Source organism: Salvelinus sp. IW2-2015, linkage group LG16 (genome assembly GCF_002910315.2).
Source record: "Salvelinus sp. IW2-2015 linkage group LG16, ASM291031v2, whole genome shotgun sequence".
Lineage (NCBI taxonomy): Eukaryota > Metazoa > Chordata > Actinopteri > Salmoniformes > Salmonidae > Salvelinus > Salvelinus sp. IW2-2015.
The window spans coordinates 3,025,832-3,044,053 of NC_036856.1; the positions used below are offsets into that span (position 1 = coordinate 3,025,832).

Consider the following 18,222-nt stretch of genomic DNA (forward strand, 5'->3'; position numbering starts at 1 on the left):
CTGAGGCAGAACGTTCCTAGGCCGCCATTGAAAATAAGAATGTGTTCTTAACTGACTTGCCTAGTTAAATAAAGGTGTAAAAAAAAAAATACCGATTTCCGATTGTTATGAAAACTTGAAATCGGCCATTCCGATTAATCGGTCGACCTCTAATCTGGAGTGCAGGTAATTGTCTTCAAAGGGCTATGAAATGTGATAGTGTGTTATCCCCCATCTCCAGTGATGAGAACCATGTAGCTATGACGCGTTCCTACACAATTTCCTCATTTCACAGACGGACCACTTAGAAGTTAAATCATGGGGAGTTCTCTTTTTTTACCCACTGATAAAACATAGGCTTTCAGCAAATTGACAGAAGTTTCACGATTTTTATTTCTGGGGGTAGATTACACTTTAAAATAGCTAGATGGGACTAGAGCGATTGCGGTGACCGTATTACCGCCAGTCATGAGTCTTGACCGCAGCAAAACTTCAGCCAATTTCAGTAAACTCAGTACCGTTCGCTCAGTACCATTTTTTTGTCCAGTATGAACTCAGACCCCTCAAAAGAGCTGCCGAAGCGAACTGAAAATACAATTAAGAGGTGGTCTGAGGTCAGGTTAGACAACCTCTCGAAATGCTCTCCAAGTTCACTTGTCATTATTCCCGCACCACACACTAGACTACTGCAACACCGTTTCCCCTGCCACAAAACCTCACATTGGTGCCACAAGAGAGAAGATGTGCAGGTTCGCGGAAAAAACGTGCCGTTTTTGGATACAGATTAGGGATTGTCAAGAATGCACAGAAATTCCAAAATATGTGTAAAGATTTTAGTTCAGATTATTTGTTTGCGGTATGTGAACTATAGGCTAAAATAGCTTCATCAGCTGTTTATTTAATTGGGGTTTGAATAGTGTGAAAAGACAACATATTTGGTAAGAATCACAAGGTATGCCTACAAAATAAATTATAGCTCTTAAAAGGGGCAATGGCCTACATTAGGACGCACAGGGCGCTGGAATTATAATGCTGTAATTATAAATTACAGCATGATTTAATCTGCAGTTATTCTTCTGCTATTTATTCTGTTACCAATAATATTTACATGCTATTAGTATTTTCAGATTGCATTTAGTTAAAAGATGCGACAATAAATGTAATATATTAGCTTCCAAAATGTAAATAGGTATATCTATACTGAACAAAAATATAAAAACGCAACATGTAAAGTGAAAAAGATCAAATTTTCCATATGCACAAAAAGCTTCTCTCAAATGCTGTGCACAATTCTGTTTACATCCCTGGGAGTGAGCATTTATCCGTTGCCAAGATAATCCATCCACCTGACAGGTGTGACATATCAAGAAGCTGATTAAACACCATGATCATTACACAGGTGCAGCTACTGCCGGGGACATTAAAAAGCCACTCGAAAATGTGCAGTTCTGTCACACAACACAATGCCACAGATGTCTCAAGTTGAGGGAGCGTGCAATTGGCATGCTGACTGCAGGAATGGTCCACCAGAGCTGTTGCCAGATAATTTAATGTTAATTTCTCTACCATAAGCCGCCTCCAACATCGCTTTAGAGAATTTGGCAGGTATGTCCAACCTCCCTCACAACCGCAGACTGTGTAACCACGCCAGCCCAGGACCTCCACATCCGGGATCGTTGGAGAGACCAGCCATCCGGACAGCTGATGAAATTGAGGAGTATTTCTGTCTGTAATAAAGCCCTTTTGTGGGGGGAAAAAAACTCATTCTTATTGGCTAAGCCTGGCTCCCCAGTTGGTGGGCCTACCTCCCAAGTAGGGGGGCCTGTGCCCTACCAGGCCCACACATGGCTGTGCCCCTGCCCAGTCATGTGAAATCCCTAAATTAGGGCCTAATTTATTTAAAGTGACTAATTTCCTTATGAACTGTAACTCAGTAAAATCTTTTAAATTGTTGCGTTTATATTTTTGTTCAGTATAGCTTTTCTGATAACACATTGATGGAATGGCTTGTCCTGCTAATGGTAAAAACCCAAAATGCATTGCATAAATGTTGGGAAAATATCTTGGTTCTTTTCTGAACATAGAAGGCCTGCATCCCGGAGTCGCCTCTTCACTGTTGGCATTGAGACTGGTGTTTTGCGGGTACTATTTAATGAAGCTGCCAGTTGAGGACTTGTGAGGTGTCTGTTTCTCCAACTAGACACTAATGTACTTGTCCTCTTGCTCAGTTGTGCACCGGGGCCTCCCACTCCTCTTTCTATTCTGGTTAGAGCCAGTTTGTGCTGTTCTGTGAAGGGCGTTATACACAGCGTTGTACGAGATCTTCAGTTTCTTGGCAATTTCTGGCATGGAATAGCCTTCATTTCTCAGAACATGAATAGACTGACGAGTTTCAGAAGAAAGTTATTTGTTTCTGGCCATTTTGAGCCTGTAATCGAACCCACAAATGCTGATCAAATCAAATGTATTTATATAGCCCTTYTTACATCAGCTGATATCTCAAAGTGCTGTACAGAAACCCCAAACAGCAAGCAATGCAGGTGTAGAAGCAGTGGCTAGGAAAAACTCCCAAGAAAGGCCAAAACCTAGGAAGAAACCTAGAGAGGAACCAGGCTATGAGGGGTGGCCAGTCCTCTTCTGGCTGTGCCGGGTAGAGATTATAACAGAACATGGCCAAGATGTTCAAATGTTCATAAATGACCAGCATGATCAAATAATAATAATCACAGTAGTTGTCGAGGGTGAACCTCAGGAGTAAATGTCAGTTGGCTTTTCATTGCCGATTATTGAGAGTATCTCTACCGCTCCTGCTGTCTCTAGAGAGAAAACAGCAGGTCTGGGACAGGTAGCACATCTGATGCTCCAGATACTCAACTAGTCAGTTGATGGCCAGTTTACTGCTTCTTTAATAAGCACAACAGTTTTCAGAGGTGCTAACATAATTGCAAAAGGGTTTTCTAATGATCTTTTAGCCTTTTAAAATTATAAACTTGGATTAGCTAACACAACGTGCCATTGGAACACAGGAGTGATGGTTGCTGATAAAATATTTAAAATGTCCTTGGTAAATAATTGGTCTAGGCTATATTCCAAAATTAAACAAATTCTAGTAATATCTTTTGAGTGTGGACTGTATTATTATCCATACTGGATGGGCTGGTTGCCTTATGAATAGAATGTATGGAGTGTAGCATGAGTCTGGGAGAGAAAGTATAGGCCTCGGCAACGCTATTGGCTCATTGATTTTGCAGGGCGGCTTACAGAGTTGGCCTACAATTATAGTGAATGTATATGTTCATAATTAATAGGCAGACACATTACCTTTAGATACAGAATATCTCACCACTGTGTGTTCTCCTCCTCTCTGTCCTTCATTCCTATCTTGAGCGTGCAGAGAGAGGGTCTGTCAACAGTTTAATGAAATATGTTTAGTTGTGAAAACATTACCATCGGTAGCTGCAGGAACAGGGTTGGAGAGCCCATGGCATACAGAGCTTGGGCGGAATATATTACCTGTCATGCAGAGAGACTGCATGCTCCTCAAAACAGTGGTTGGACAAAAGTATGTGGAAACACCTTCAAATGACTGGATTCGGCCATTTCAGCGACACCATTGCTGACAGCTGTATAAAATCGAGCACAACAGCCATGCAATCTCCATAGCCAAACATTGCCGGTAGAATGGCCCGCACGGAAGACCTCAGTGACTTTCAACGTTGCACTATCATAGCGTGCCACCTTTCCAAAAAGTCAGTTTGTCAAATGTCTGCCTTGCTAGAGCTGCCCCGGTCAACTGTAAGTGCTGTTATTGTGAAGTGAAAACATCTAGGAGCAACAACGGCTCACCCGTGACGTGGTAGGCCACACAAGCTCACAGAATGGGACCGCCAAGTGCTGAAGCGTGTAAAAATCATCTGTCCTCAGTTGCAACACTCAATAACGAGCTCCAAACTACCTCTGGAAGCAACGTCAGAACAAGAGGTATTCGTCAGGAGCTTCATGAAATGGGTTTCTATGGCCGAGGAGCCACACACAAACCTAAGATCACCATGACCAATGCCAAGGAGCTAGAGTGGTGTAAAGCTCGCCACCATTGGACTCTGGAGCAGTGGAAAAGCGTTCTCTAGAGTGATGAATCACGCTTCACCATCTGGCAGTCCGACAGACTAATCTTGGATTTGGGTGATGCCAGGAAAATGCTACCTGTCCCAATGCATAGTGCTAACTGTAAATATTGGTGGAAGAGGAATAATGGTCTGGGGGTGTTTTTCATGGTTCAGGCTAGGCCCCTTAGTTCCAGTGAAGGAAAATCTTAACGCTTCAGCATACAATGACATTCCAGACAACTCTATGCTTCCAATTTTGTGGCAACAGTTTGTCATGCTTTAACAGGAAAGAGCATTCCCCAATGCCCCTGTGCAAAAGCGAGGTCTATACAGAAACTGTTTGGCGAGATTGGTGTGGAAGAAATTGACTGGTCTGCACAGAGTACTGACCTCGTCGAACACCTCTGGGAATTAATTGGAATGCCGACTGCGAGCCAGGCTTAAATCGCCCAAAATCAGTGCCCGACCTCACTAATGCTCGTGGCTGAATGGAAGCAAGTCTCCGCAGTAATGTTCCTGCATCTAGTGGAAAGCCTTCCCAGAAGAGTGGAGGCTGTTATAGCAGCAAAAGGGGGTACTAATTCCATATTAATGCCCATGATTTTGGAATGAGATGTTCAACGAGCAGGTGTCCACATACTTTGGCCATGTACTGTAAGTGTTCTTATAAACCCAGACATTTCTATCTGCAATCCTGTGTTAAAGCAGAGTTTTGATAGTTGCCACTAAAAAGGAGGATCCTACCGGCTACTATATTTATTTCTCAGCTGCTCATATTAAGCACATGTTCAGCTATAAAAATGGACTAGTCTACCCGGCATGATTGAAAAACGAACTGCGAGAAAGCGGTCTTCATTCGCTATTCGAGTGCATACGGATGACATGTCTTTATTTAATTTGATAATGGGATGGGCCATTCTAAATCAAAACAAATTTTACATTACTAATAAAAGACGAGATTAAATTGAGAATAGTCTGATGGGTGAAAATATGAACACTTGATGAGAGAGCAGTGTGTGTAGCCTGAGGCAAGAACAGAGTGCAAGCTTTTTTGCGACAAATCATCAATAGCTTATAGTCGCATCATGCAGCCCATATTTGTTTTGGAGTTCTAAGACATTAAGATTTGTATCATTCCCAAATAAAAATACCAAATAACTAAATCTAGCGTATAGGACTTGTTTGAAATTATGACAGACACATCATATGCACACTCGCTCCAGAAAGGGTATTTCAGCCAAGTTCAATTATATTCTTCTTACTATAAAATAATGGCACGAGACTTAAGCATATTTAGTCCCTATTTAGTCCAAATGAACTAGCATACGGCAAATAGCCAGATAATACAGTAGGCCAACAAAAAAAAAATCATATTGTTTCTTTAGACCTGCCTAGCATAAATTGATTTATTGTGATGGTGTATATTAAACGGATGTATAACTTTTTTTTTTTATGTAGATGTTCCAAAGGCGCACATCAGCAGCTTGTATACAAGTAGAAACGGCAGGTTCGTCGGTACCAGGTCGGTACACAGCAGACATATATTTTGTTCTAGCAAGAGAAGAAATGGCCTCCTACTGTGCAAAGTCCTTATTGGCAGTCAGATCTATCGGTGTGTCTGTACCATAACGTTAGCTATACTTAAGAGCTCATGCATGGACACAGACTTTGGTATTTTAAGTAACAGCTACACACATCATATGTTAGTTAATGCAATCAGTCATTCGATGACACAGTCCATGACATGGCACGCAACCATTGGTTGATGCATGCAACGTCTGAGCAGGGGAACACGACCACAGGTTTCAGGAGCCAGCTAGTTAGATATGACTCCACCATGGGCAACAACAAACTGGCTACTAGTTAGTATTCACCAAAATACACTACTGGTCAAAAGTTTTAGAACACCTACTCATTCAAGGGCTTTGTTTATTATGACTATTCTCTACATTGTAGAATAATAGTGAAGACAACAAAACTATGAAATAACACATGGAATCATGTAGTAAACAAAAGTGTTAAATCATCAAATAGCCACCCTTTGCCCTGATGACAGCTTTGCACACTCTTGGCATTCTCTCAACCAGCTTCATGAGGTTGTCACCTAGAATACATTTCAATTAACAGGTGTGCCTTGTTAAAAGTTAATTTGTGGAACTTCTTTTCTTCTTATTGCATTTGAGCCAATCAGTTGTGTTGTGACAAGGTAGGGGTGGTTTACAGAAGATAGCCCTATTTGGTAAAACACCAAGTCCATATTATAACAAGAACAGCTCAAATAAGCAAAGAGAAATGACAGTCCATCAATACGTTAAGATTTTAATGTCAGTCAACACGGAAAATGTCAAGAACTTTTAAAGTTTCTTCAAGTGCAGTCGCAAAAACCATCAAGCGCTATGATGAAACTGGCTCTCATGAGGACCGCCACAAAAATGGAAGACCCAGAGTTACCTGTGCTGCAGAGGATAAGTTCATTAGAGTTAACTGCACCTCAGATTGCAGCCCAAATAAATGCTTCAAAAAGTTAAAGTAATAGACACATCTCAACATCAACTGTTCAGAGGAGACTGCGTGAATCAGGCCTTCATGGTCGAATTGCTGCAAAGAAACCACTACTAAAGGACACCAATAAGAAGAAGAGACTTGCTTGGGCCAAGAAACACGAGCAATGGACATTAGACCAGTGGAAATTTGTCCTTTGGTCTGGAGTCCAACCGGCGTGTCTTTGTGAGACGCGAAGTGGGTGAACGGATGATCTCGGCATGTGTATTTCCCACCGTAAAGCATGGAGGAGGTGGTGTTATAGTACTTTGCTGGTGACACGGTCTGTGATTTATTTACAATTCAAGGCACACTTAACCAGCATGGCTACCACAGCATTCTGCAGGGATATGCCATCCCATCTGGTCTGTGCTTAGTGGGACTATCATTTGTTTTTCAAAAGGACAATGACCAAACGCACCTCCAGGCTGTGTAAGGGCTATTTTACCAAGAAGGAGAGTGATGGTGTGCTGCATCAGATGACCTGGCCTCCACAATACCCGCCCTAAACCAAATTGAGATGGTTTGGGATGAGTTGGACCGCAGAGTGAAGGAAAAGCAGCCAACAAGTGCTCAGCATACGTGGGAACCCCTTCAAGACTGTTGGAAAACTATTCCAGGTGAAGCTGATTGAGAGAATGCAAAGAGTGTGCAAAGCTGTCAAGGCAAAGTGTGGCTATTTGAAGAATCTCAAATATATTTTGATTTGTTTAATACTTTTTGGTTACTACATGATTCCATGTGTTATTTAATAGTTTTGATGTCTTCACTATTATTCTAGAATGTAGAAAATAATACAAATAAAGAAAAACCCTTGAATGAGTAGCTGTCCTAAAACTTTTGACCGGTAGTTAATGTTCAACTCATAGCTAGTTTATCCTGTGACCACCGTATTTAGAAGGATAGCTACTGCCTGAAATGTAGCTAACGTTAACTAGCTTACTGGCCTGGCAGTAGCCACTACTAGCCAACTAATCATGGATTTCCTATTCTTTGATACAATTGGGTTAACTTGCTCATATCATGCAAGATACAGTTTGTGGGAAGGTACAAATAACAATTAGTGGACTCTTTATGAAAGATCAGACAATGAAACTAAAATAGATTGGTAGCTATCTGGTGGGGCTTTCATTTATTTCCCAATTAATTAATTCAGCTGAAGCTGGGTTTCCCAAGTCGTTCGGTGCGCACTGCTCATCCCCACGAGCAAACTAAACAGATGGCGCATCTGTGACGTCACACCCAAGAAGGCTCAACCAATCAACCAAAGTAACTCATGAATATTAATGACTTTGCCTCCGGCTACCCTATGAAAGGACATTTCGCTAAATGGACAGGGGAGCCAAAATAAACACACCATAATCCCCCACGCTAACTCTGGAGTTCATAATCACAAACAACGACTACAGGGAGGCCGAATCCTGAAGTTAAGTGCCTAGTGTCATGATCACTTTAGGAGTGGCCATAAAAGAGGGCATTTTGACAAATTCTCCATTACAAAATCCATACCAGTGAATGAAGTGACTATGCAAAAACAACAAAGGAATTTTCATAATAAACCAAAAAGGGTATTCTTTTTGGGTGAGTTTAACTAATTCCGGAGTCCATAGCATAAAATCTATAATAATATTAAGTACACAGGGTGTACCACCCTGCATTGAAATGTAATGCAATAGCCCATATGTGGTTCATACAGAACCTTCTCAGAACGTTCAATGCATATATCTGCGATCATGAGATTAGCCAATGGGGAAGAATATACCCATGGCCTTTTGGAGCAGTCACTCTGACCTTTGACTTCTGGCCCACTCAGAGACAGCGGCTCGGAGCACCACATCCTGGCTTCCCAAGACAAAGAAGGGRGKGGGGGGGGGGGGGGGSGGGATTGTTGCTGCTCAGGAGGCTCTCTAAACACAGGAAGGATTTACACACGGTTTATCTAACAGCCAATTGATCATGGGAATATCGCATAACCTTTTTTGGGCTTAAAATAGACCCCCATGTTCCTCCACTTGGCCCAGCGCACTGTTTAATGCTGCAGTGCTGCCTGGTGGGTAAATTCACGTCAGAGAATGAGTGATGAGTCTCCGTAAACAGACAGAAAAGAAGAATGTGTGAGTCAAGAGGATGACATGAAAAACAATGTCCTCAGACACTGAACTACCTGTAAGGAGAGCCAGGAAGTAATTATAACCTCTCAGCTAAAAGTGCATCTAAATCCTGTCTTTGATTTGACAGAGGAGATGTTGGTCTTTACGTCATGTTGATATTCCGCATGAAAACCAATCACATGGGGATCACTTAAGAGTGCTAACCCTGTAGGAAAGTGAGGGATAGTTTCAGCTCCTTGAGGTAGGCTAAGCTATAAAGGATGCAATGAAATACTTTCTCAAGAGTAAAATCACTTCAAAATGTGTCATATCTTTGATCATGAATGACACTTAATAATTGGATAAGACTACCGAAAACCATTGCACGGACCAACACAAGGGTGGTTCAAAGGGTTTTCATGCTCAATAGATTTAACTTGAACATCAAACAAGTTCTCACATTTTGGAAACTTAAACACTTTCAAAACATTTAACAGTGTTGGTTTTTCAAATTACAATTGACACCCATCACTTACATAAACAATTCAGCTTATAAGAAAACAGATCAGCCCAGAGTTCCATCTGGGCTTAAATTTAACTATACTGCATGCCCATGGTTACTTAAAACCCAAAACAGTGTTCAGACAACATTAACTCTCTAGCCAAGCAAGGTGACAATTGTCAGTAACTCTCTAGCCAAGCAAGGTGACAATTGTGAAAACCTAATTCTTGACGGGAGAACATGGATTAACCTCTGGGCCGAAGGTGGGTAACAGCCCCAGTGGCATTCACAAGTGGAAAAGCCCCATCTATTAATCTGAGGTCTGGGCGGAAGATATCTATCTCACTGTTTGCTTTGGATGTTTTAACGGTCGGGATGAGGGGGAGGAGGCTACATAAACTGCCAACAATACCCATTCGAGGACATACTCCAAACGCATTTGGAAAGTATTCCCGGGATATGGGAAGAATGCCGTCTATGTGTATACAAGTAGGGGCTGATTAATCAGAGTTCGCTTGGCTGAGACTCACAGTGGACCAAGAGGCTGAAAGTAGGGGGACCTCAGCTGGGCGAAAAGGGGATTACATAGAGGTATACAGGATTGCATAGGGCCAAGGCCTAACCTGAACATGATGAATCCAATGGACTCCACCGCTGCCCTTCTGACATCATCGTTCACGTCGCTCACCTGAAAAGGTAGAGAACGATTAATTAACAGCAGGAAGAATGCGGTGGGGGCAAGGAGATAATGTAACATCCACTACTAATAATTTTGCTGCACAAAAGCAAAAATGAAAAACTCCCAATCAGCCAAAATATCAAAGATTTGGGAGAAACCTATACTTTTGTTCATAAACAGCTCATATCAAAGCATAATCACACCTTTTGCTTATGCAGGCTGCCATCTGTAGGAACAACCATCTGACCCAGTAACAATAACATTTATTTATTTATTTGGGCTTCCTGTACTACCAAAGGATTTCATTATCGTGAAAAATATACACTAGATGACCAAATGTATGTGGACATCTGCTCGTCGAACATCCCATTCCAAAATCATGGGCATTAATATGGAGTTGGTCTCCCCTTTGCTGTGACAACAGACTCCACTCTTCTGGGAAGGCTTTCCACTAAATGCGGGGACTTGCTTCCAATCAGCCACAAGAGCATTTGTGAAGTCGGGCACCGATGTTGGGCAATTAGGCCTGTCTCGCAATCGGCGTTCCAATTCATCCCAAATGTGTTAGATGGGGATGAGGTCAGGGCTCTGTGCAGGCCAGTCAAGTTCTTGCACACCAATCTCGACAAACAATTTCTGTATGGACCTCGCTTTGTGCACAGGCGAATTGTAATGCTGAAACAGTTGAAACTGTTGCCATAAAGTTGGAAGCACAGAATTGTCTAGAATGTCAATGTATGCGGTGGCGTTAAGATTTCCCTTCACTGGAACTAAGGGGCCTGAACCATGAAAAACAGCCCCAAAGCATTATTCCTCCTACACCAAACTTTACAGTTGGCACTATGCATTGGGGCAGGTAGCGTTCTCCTGGCATCCGCCAAACCCAGATTCGTTCGTCGGCCTGACAGATGGTGAGGCGTGACTCATCACTCCAGAGAACGCATTTCCACTGCTCCAGAGTCCAATGGTGGAACTTGACATTGCGCATGGTGATCTTAGGCTTGTGTGCAGCTGCTCAGCCATGGAAACCCGTTTCATGAAGCTCCCGACAAACAGCTCGTGCTGACGTTGCTTCCAGAGGCAGTTTGGAATCCAATAATTTGAAGGAGTGTCCACATACTTTTGTATATAGTATACCAACACATAATAATCTGTCATAACCATCCTCGCAATTACAATACGTAATAGCTTGGCTATCTATGGCGTGATCTGTTACCTGGTTGTCGGTGTCTTGCATGAGAAAGGGGAAGGAGGATACTTACAGCCACATGCAGCAGACGTCTGATGGCCTTGTTGTTTCCGGAGCCGCAGTAGGCCATGCCAACTGTGTACATTCCGGAGCGTCGCAGGATCGGGTCCTAGAGCAGACACAGTGACAGAACACAGAGCCTTAGTTAAGAGACGAGTCTGCAGCAGTAAGTCTAGCCATGGCAACAATGTGTGGTCAACAACATCTACATCTTATTTGACATCTAGCGCATTTAAAAAAAGGTCAAATGCAGATGTTTTCATCTCAATATCAAATCATTTCTGGGTAACAATTAAGAACCTTACGGTGATTGTTTTCAATCAAAATAGCCAAAAAGAAAAAAAATGTGATTCTTAGCAAAGAGTAATTTCTCAAGCAAGCATTTTGATAGAACTGTCAGGGAGTGGTCTAAATGGGGAGGGGAAAACTGACATTTAGCTGTTATTGGCAGGGGTATGGAACTCTCTTATTGGTCTATTAACTAATTTACCATCTGATGTTGTCACCGGGCAGGCCGACACCCACCAAAACAGGCTGAAATTTCAAGTTTACAGCTTTTACACTAAAAGGGCATCATCAGCATTTTCACAATATTATTCCAACCTCAATGTAGAAATATACAGCTCTGGAAAAAATTAAGAGACCACTGCAAAATTAATAGTTTCTCTGGTTTTACTTTTTATAGGTATGTGTTTGGGTAAAATTAACATTTTGGTTTTATTCTATAAATTACTGACATTTCTCCCAAATCCAAATAAAAATATTGTCATTTAGAGCAGTTATTTGCAGAAAATGGTCCAAATAACAAATAATGTGAAGAAAATAAGTTCATATTCATTTTTAACTTAGGAAGAGTTCAGAAATCAATATTTGGTGGAATAACCTGGATTTTCAATCCCAGCTTTCATGCGTCTTGGCATGCTCTCCACCAGTCTTTCACATTGATGTTGGGTGACTTAATGCCACTCCTGGCGCAAAAATTCAAGCAGCTCGGCTTTGTTCGATGGCTTGTGACCATCCATCTTCCTCTTGATCACATTCCAGAGGTTTTCATTGGAGTTCAGGCCATAACAGGGTTGGCCATGACAGGGTCTTGATCTGGTGGTCCTCCATCCACACCTTGGCTGTGTGGCATTGTCCTGCTGGAAAAACCAATCCTCAGAGTTGGGGAAAGTCAGAGCAGAAGGAAGCAAGTTTTCTTCCAGGACAACCTTGTACATGGCTTGATTTATGCGTTCTTCACAAAGACAAATCTTCCCGATTCCAGCCTTGCTGAAGCACCCCCTGAACATCACTGATCCTCCAAAATGTCACAGTGGGTGCGAGACAATGTGGCTTGTAGGCCTCTCCAGGTCTCCGTCTAACCATTAGACAACCAGGTCCTCTACGGTCCAATCCGTATGGTCTTTTGCAAACCTCAGCCTGGCTCTTTGCTTCTCATTGGTCTTTTTTCTAGCTTTGCATGACTTCAGCCCTGCCTCTAAGAGCCTGATTCGAATCGTCCTCGCCATGCACTTCACCCCAGCTGTCGTTTGCCATTCTTTTTGTAGGTCATTTGATATCATCCTACGGTCGTTGAGTGACATTCAAATGAGTTGTCGGTCATCCCGGTCAGTGGAGAGTCATTTTCGCCCTCTGCCAGTCTGTAGCTTTGTTGTCCCCAATGTCTGCTGCTTGACCTTGTTCTTATGAACCGCCATCTTTGAAATTGTAAGGATGGAAGCAACCTGACACTCACTGTATCCCTCTGCCAGTAAAGCCAGAATTGAACCCTTCTTTCGCTCACTCAAAACTTTCCTTTTCAACTCTTTTGGCATGGTCAATTGTTATTTAACTCCAATTACTTTTGAGGTACTACTAGCACTGCTTTTGCCATCCAGCTGGTCCTATTGCAAGAGGATAGTGATGACCACAGCAGTGGTTTTTATACTTTTCCCTCGTTAAATAAGATTTGGTTCAGATGATCACCTAATCAGTACCTCATTCAGTAGAATGAGGTGTGCCTGTGTTGGAATTCAACAGACACTGGAATGGAAGCAATACATGTAGAGATGCTGATTTAAGAAAAATATGCAGCAGTCTCTTAATTTTTTCCCAGAGCTGTACAGTTCAAGAGAGGTATTCATTGTCACAGTAAATTGAAACAGATGAATACAGGCCGGAAAAAAGCAAAAGCAACCACATTTGGCAACAATAGGCAAAAGGGTTAACTGTCATGGGTGCATAGCCAAGGAATAAATATGGTGGTAGCAGATAAGGCGAGTTTCCCCCCTTACAATGCAAAGTGCTGAGAAGCCATATACCCATCATCACCAGGCATAATGGAAGAAGAGTGTGTGCGTGTGAATGTGTGCCAAGTCCGACTGTTACCTTGTCTCTGCAGAGGCTCTCGATGAGCGTGTCTGCCTCCTCCATGCGTCCGTACATGACCATGGCGATTCCAACGGCCAGGCCGCGCAGGATCTTCTCGTGCTGCGTCTCCTGGGCGTAGCCCACCATGTCCTCAATGGCCTGTGCCGACTTCGAGCCCAGCATGACCAGCCCCAGGGCCAGCCCCACAGCCTCACCTGGGAACAGAGGGCAGACGCAGACATGAGCGCCGCATGATGGTAGAGGTCTGTGCGGGACTGATTTCTTTATCCCACCCACTCCTACAGCTTTTCATACCGGACGCGACTACTCCCGCTGGCTTTTTGTCCGACTCCCACCCGCAAGAACTGGTCCCGAACCAAACCGCAGTCCTGCAAATGTTATTTTAGGCGTATGTGACACAGCTTGCTTGGCAGACCATGGTCCCAGCAATCTTTGTGCCCTATAGGCAAAACCAAAATGGGCAAAAATAACCAAGAAATACATTAAAAAATGTAGATTCTCACGTGGCCAATTATATTAAGCTATCGGTATTACTGGGCTATATCAGCCAATAGGCTAGACAGTTTGAAAGAGCCAGAGTTGGAGCGAGAACGGACACTTGCGCTTTTACTTCAGCTACGTTTAGCATAATCTAGCCTACCTTAAAGGAAAGGTTCACCCATTTTGAATGTTATATTGTTTTTGTGCATCTCTGAGTGATGTTCTATCAATTCCCTGGGTCATTTCATGTTTTCATCTGTATTTGAGTTAACAGCATTCAAGCAGCCAGAAATCCATCCAGTATGACGTAGCACCATGATGAAGTCGCTGACTACACTGGAGGTTAACAGGAATACAACTTTTAGATCGCAAAGACGTCTATCATACATGTCATTACTCGGAAGGATTTCTTATCTCGAATGAGCCATTGATCATATTTTTGTAATATTCCTACCTCGAACAATGTGTAATTTAACAGAATTTTTCCTATTTGTGTCTGCTTTTTTAGTCCAGGGTGCTGTTGCCAGAGATATTATAGAAAGCAGATAGGAATACAATGAATAAAGAAATGTATAACGCCCCACGCAGCAGACTGTCAATGAATCGCGTTCAAGTTGTCATGCTGAGTCACGCAGTTGTTAAGCTAATTGTCACACAATCCCCTCTCAAAGTCAGTGTATGTCGATAAACGTGCCTATTTTCTTCAAAAGTACGTAATGTCACGATTCCAAAGCTATACGATACTACAGATAGTAAGTTAATTATCTCACATCTTTGAAAAGATTTGTAATGTTGTACTTCTTGTTGACGAAATTCGTACTTATGTTGGGTTTTTGAGCTAGCGCCCAATAAACTCCCCTTCACCCCTTGAAGGAGAGCGCTCCTTGTCCCAGAATCGCCCAGAATGCACTGCACGACCCATTGACATAGCATGGGTAACATTTCCCCAACTTCTCAAAAGTATATCTGCCGTTGCGAACGTTAGACTCCTCTCTGAGGCACATCGATCTGCAGGTTGAACATGGTGAGATTGTAGACTCTTAAATTGATAGTTCAGTTTGTTTAGGCAATTTTAAAGTTAACTAGCTACATTGCATGCTGATATTGTCTTTGGTATTAGAGCCCATAGAGAAAGCATTGCAGATGAGTCGACTTGAGCTGAAACAGATTTCCATAACGATTTTCCATGTTGCTACCAACCTTATTATAAACACTAAAATTAAAGAACACTTTTTTTTTATTTTTTTTTTATGTTGTTCTCAGTGTTATTTAACACTGTCAATTAAAGGAATGAGTGGTTTTGGGTGGATAGTTCCTATTTTTAAGCCAATTTCCTGCAACTACTAATTTCTCCATGGAGCTGAGTTTTTTTCCTTCAGTTTCAAAGCAAGTTTCCTGCAATTCTACAAATGTTTCCATGCAGCTGAGAAAACATTTAGCAGTTTTAAAGCTAATTGGCAATTCTATTCATTTATCCATGAATGTGTTATTTTGCTCAAACATTAAATTCATTGTTTTTGGAATTGCCAATTCTCCGTCTAGCTTTTATTTTGGTGATTGTTAGTTCTCAAAGACTATATTATTTAAAAAATATATATAGGTCCACTATCTTTTCTACATACTTTATATCTGGGTTTTAGTCGTTTAAGTTTACACTTAATTGTTTTCCATCCCAGAAATATATTTAAACAAAATAAAAGGCTACCCGAGGATTAAAATGGCTGTACACAATAACACCAAAGTCAATATCATCATGTGAAGGAGCTAGCTGTAAAATTGCCTAAACAAACTGTACTATCAATTTAGGAGTTCATCTCACAGAGTTCAGCTTGTAGTTCCTCTCTGCCCAGAGCGAGTGCAGAGTGCATTGCTATGGCAACAGACACAGGGCGCATTGCGAGATGGTACTTGAAGGAGAAACTGAGTTGAATAATTTAGTACACCGGTCAGACTCAGCACATCTAAGCTAAGTTCCTACACAATTTCCTGATTTTACAGATGGACCACTTAGAAATTAAATCATGGGGAACACTTATTTTACCCACTGATAGAACATAGGCTTTCACCAAATTAATAGGAGTTTCATTTTTTTTCTGGGGTTGGATCATTCCTTAATAGAGATCACATGTGCACCTGATCTCGCATGCCCAACTAGGAGAGGAAGGCTACTGAAACTTAAGGCAGCAAGAATGATGAAGAGACTTTGTCTAACGTTTTGCATAGCCAGACTATAGCCATCAAACTAAACTCTGGACCTCGAAGCCAGTTCCACTGAGTTTATTTTTAAATTGTTCCCCTCTAATCAGGGACTGACTTATACCTGGGAAACCAGGTGGGTGCAATGAATTACCAGGTGGAAGAGAAAACCAGCAGGCTGCGGACCTCGTAGGGTAAGAGTTGAATACCTCTGGCCTATAGCCTAGGAGCGGGACGATTTGCAGCCAGAGACAAATAACGTTGCGCCTTTTCCTTCGCAACTCAATTCACGTTGGTTGAGTGCCCTCCACTTCTTTCCATTATCAATATTTATTTCAAGACACTGTAGTAAACTGTAGCCTAATCGTATTAAAGTGAATTTCCTTGGAAAGAAATTGTACCATGCTTCTCTGCCCATGCATTTAATTGAGACCACACATTTAGCCTATTGTCGCACATGATCTTGCACGCCCAACTAGGAGAGGAGAGGTATAGGCTACTGAACTTGAAGCAGCGAATGATGAGTGTGTGTGTGTGAGAATAGTGTGACAAAAAGGTGCTTTTAATACAATATATTGGAGAACGCATACAAAACAGAAAGATGACCGTTTCCATAATTGTCTGTCTGACCACCTGCACCTAGTACGAAAAATGCAGACTGCGCCGCAATGATCTCTTCCCTCTACATATAGAACACGGTGCTCCTATAGGATATACAATAGGACAACAAGGTGCTCCAATTGGGCAATAGGAGCACCGTGTTGTTTTCGCTAGTATCACTGAACTCTTATCAAAATGTTTTTCTGAATTCACTACCGATGGGGATTTGACATCCCATGTTACACTCTATAAAGGCTACAGAGAGATGCTAGTTGGCTACATTTAAACTTGAATAGCACTGAATTCCCTATTGTCTGTTCAGGTTCATGTACCTGTTACTGCGTCATCCTGGTACAGGTTAGACTTGAGCAGGTCGTACACATCCTGCCTGGCTGTCCCCAAGGCAGCCAATCCCAGGCCTAGACCTCCGCCGTGACGGACAATCTGTGGAAGGAAACAAAGCAAACCACAGACACGAAGACAACTTTGTATTCAACTCAAAAGTGACATGATGTCCCTCTGATGGGCTTCGTATAATTATTTATATACTGCTTACACACACACATAAGATCAAATCTAAGTGACCAAAGGGGTAGGGAGGCTATGGGTTGATTTGGAATTGGGCGCTATAAATGTGACGCATCTGCTTGTTGCCACTCACGTCGTTGCTGGCGTTCTTGAGCTGGCTGAGCAGGTAGTCGATAATGTCCCCCCCGTGGTTGGCGTGGATCAGCCCGAGGGCGTACAGCCCGCCTCCCTCCTGGTAGGCCGATCCAGGGGAGGTGTCTTTGGGCAGATATGTGGCCATCAACTGCAGCGCCTCTTTCTCGTGGCCCTGAAAATATGCAGAGATGTGGGTTAAACGTGGTTCTTTATATAAAAATCAGAAAACCAAAAGAGGTCTCAGATATCCATTTAGGTTTAAATTGTTTCAGCAAAAGTTTACCTTGTGAATGACGCCAAGACTGGCTGTGGCTGTGAACTTGGCCCAGTTGGTGGCTCTTGCAAGCCACTCCAAGTTCTCTCTGTTAAAATAATGAATAAAATCACATCACACATTTAAACACAGCTTTGTTCATTTATGTCCTCACACCACTAGGTACATGTAAAACGATACTGGCAAAACAGAAGGTGATAGTCTCCATGTGTTAATGTTAAAGCATAGTGGCTATACCTGAGGAACTGGTCACTTGTGGTACCCGTATGCATGAAGGAGTTGGCTATGACCGTGGCTGTGTGGCACACTGAATTTCGGACTGCATCCTGGAATAAGTAGACAAAGCAACAAAATGTGTGTGAAAACCTTTTAACCTTGGAAGTAAAAAATCCAGTACCGGTATATATCCAATATCAGTCAAAAGTGTGAACACCTACTCATTCAAGAGTTTCTTGATTTTTACTATTGTCTACATTATATTATAATAATA

General features: G+C 42.2%; 1 protein-coding gene across 3 annotated transcripts in view; it reads right to left on the reverse strand.

The window, feature by feature from the left end:
* The window catches only part of LOC111975550 (26S proteasome non-ATPase regulatory subunit 1), a 102,536-nt gene that overhangs the window by 70,950 nt on the left and 13,364 nt on the right, over positions 1–18,222 (reverse strand). For all 3 annotated transcript variants that reach the window (XM_070447459.1, XM_070447458.1, XM_024003885.2), the window contains 7 exons: positions 17,970–18,058; positions 17,742–17,820; positions 17,457–17,630; positions 17,128–17,239; positions 13,517–13,713; positions 11,160–11,255; positions 9,842–9,906 (listed from right to left, as the gene is read on the reverse strand). In XM_070447459.1, coding sequence (XP_070303560.1) covers positions 9,842–9,906; positions 11,160–11,255; positions 13,517–13,713; positions 17,128–17,239; positions 17,457–17,630; positions 17,742–17,820; positions 17,970–18,058 — 812 coding nt within the window. The remainder of the gene's footprint in view (positions 1–9,841; positions 9,907–11,159; positions 11,256–13,516; positions 13,714–17,127; positions 17,240–17,456; positions 17,631–17,741; positions 17,821–17,969; positions 18,059–18,222) is intronic.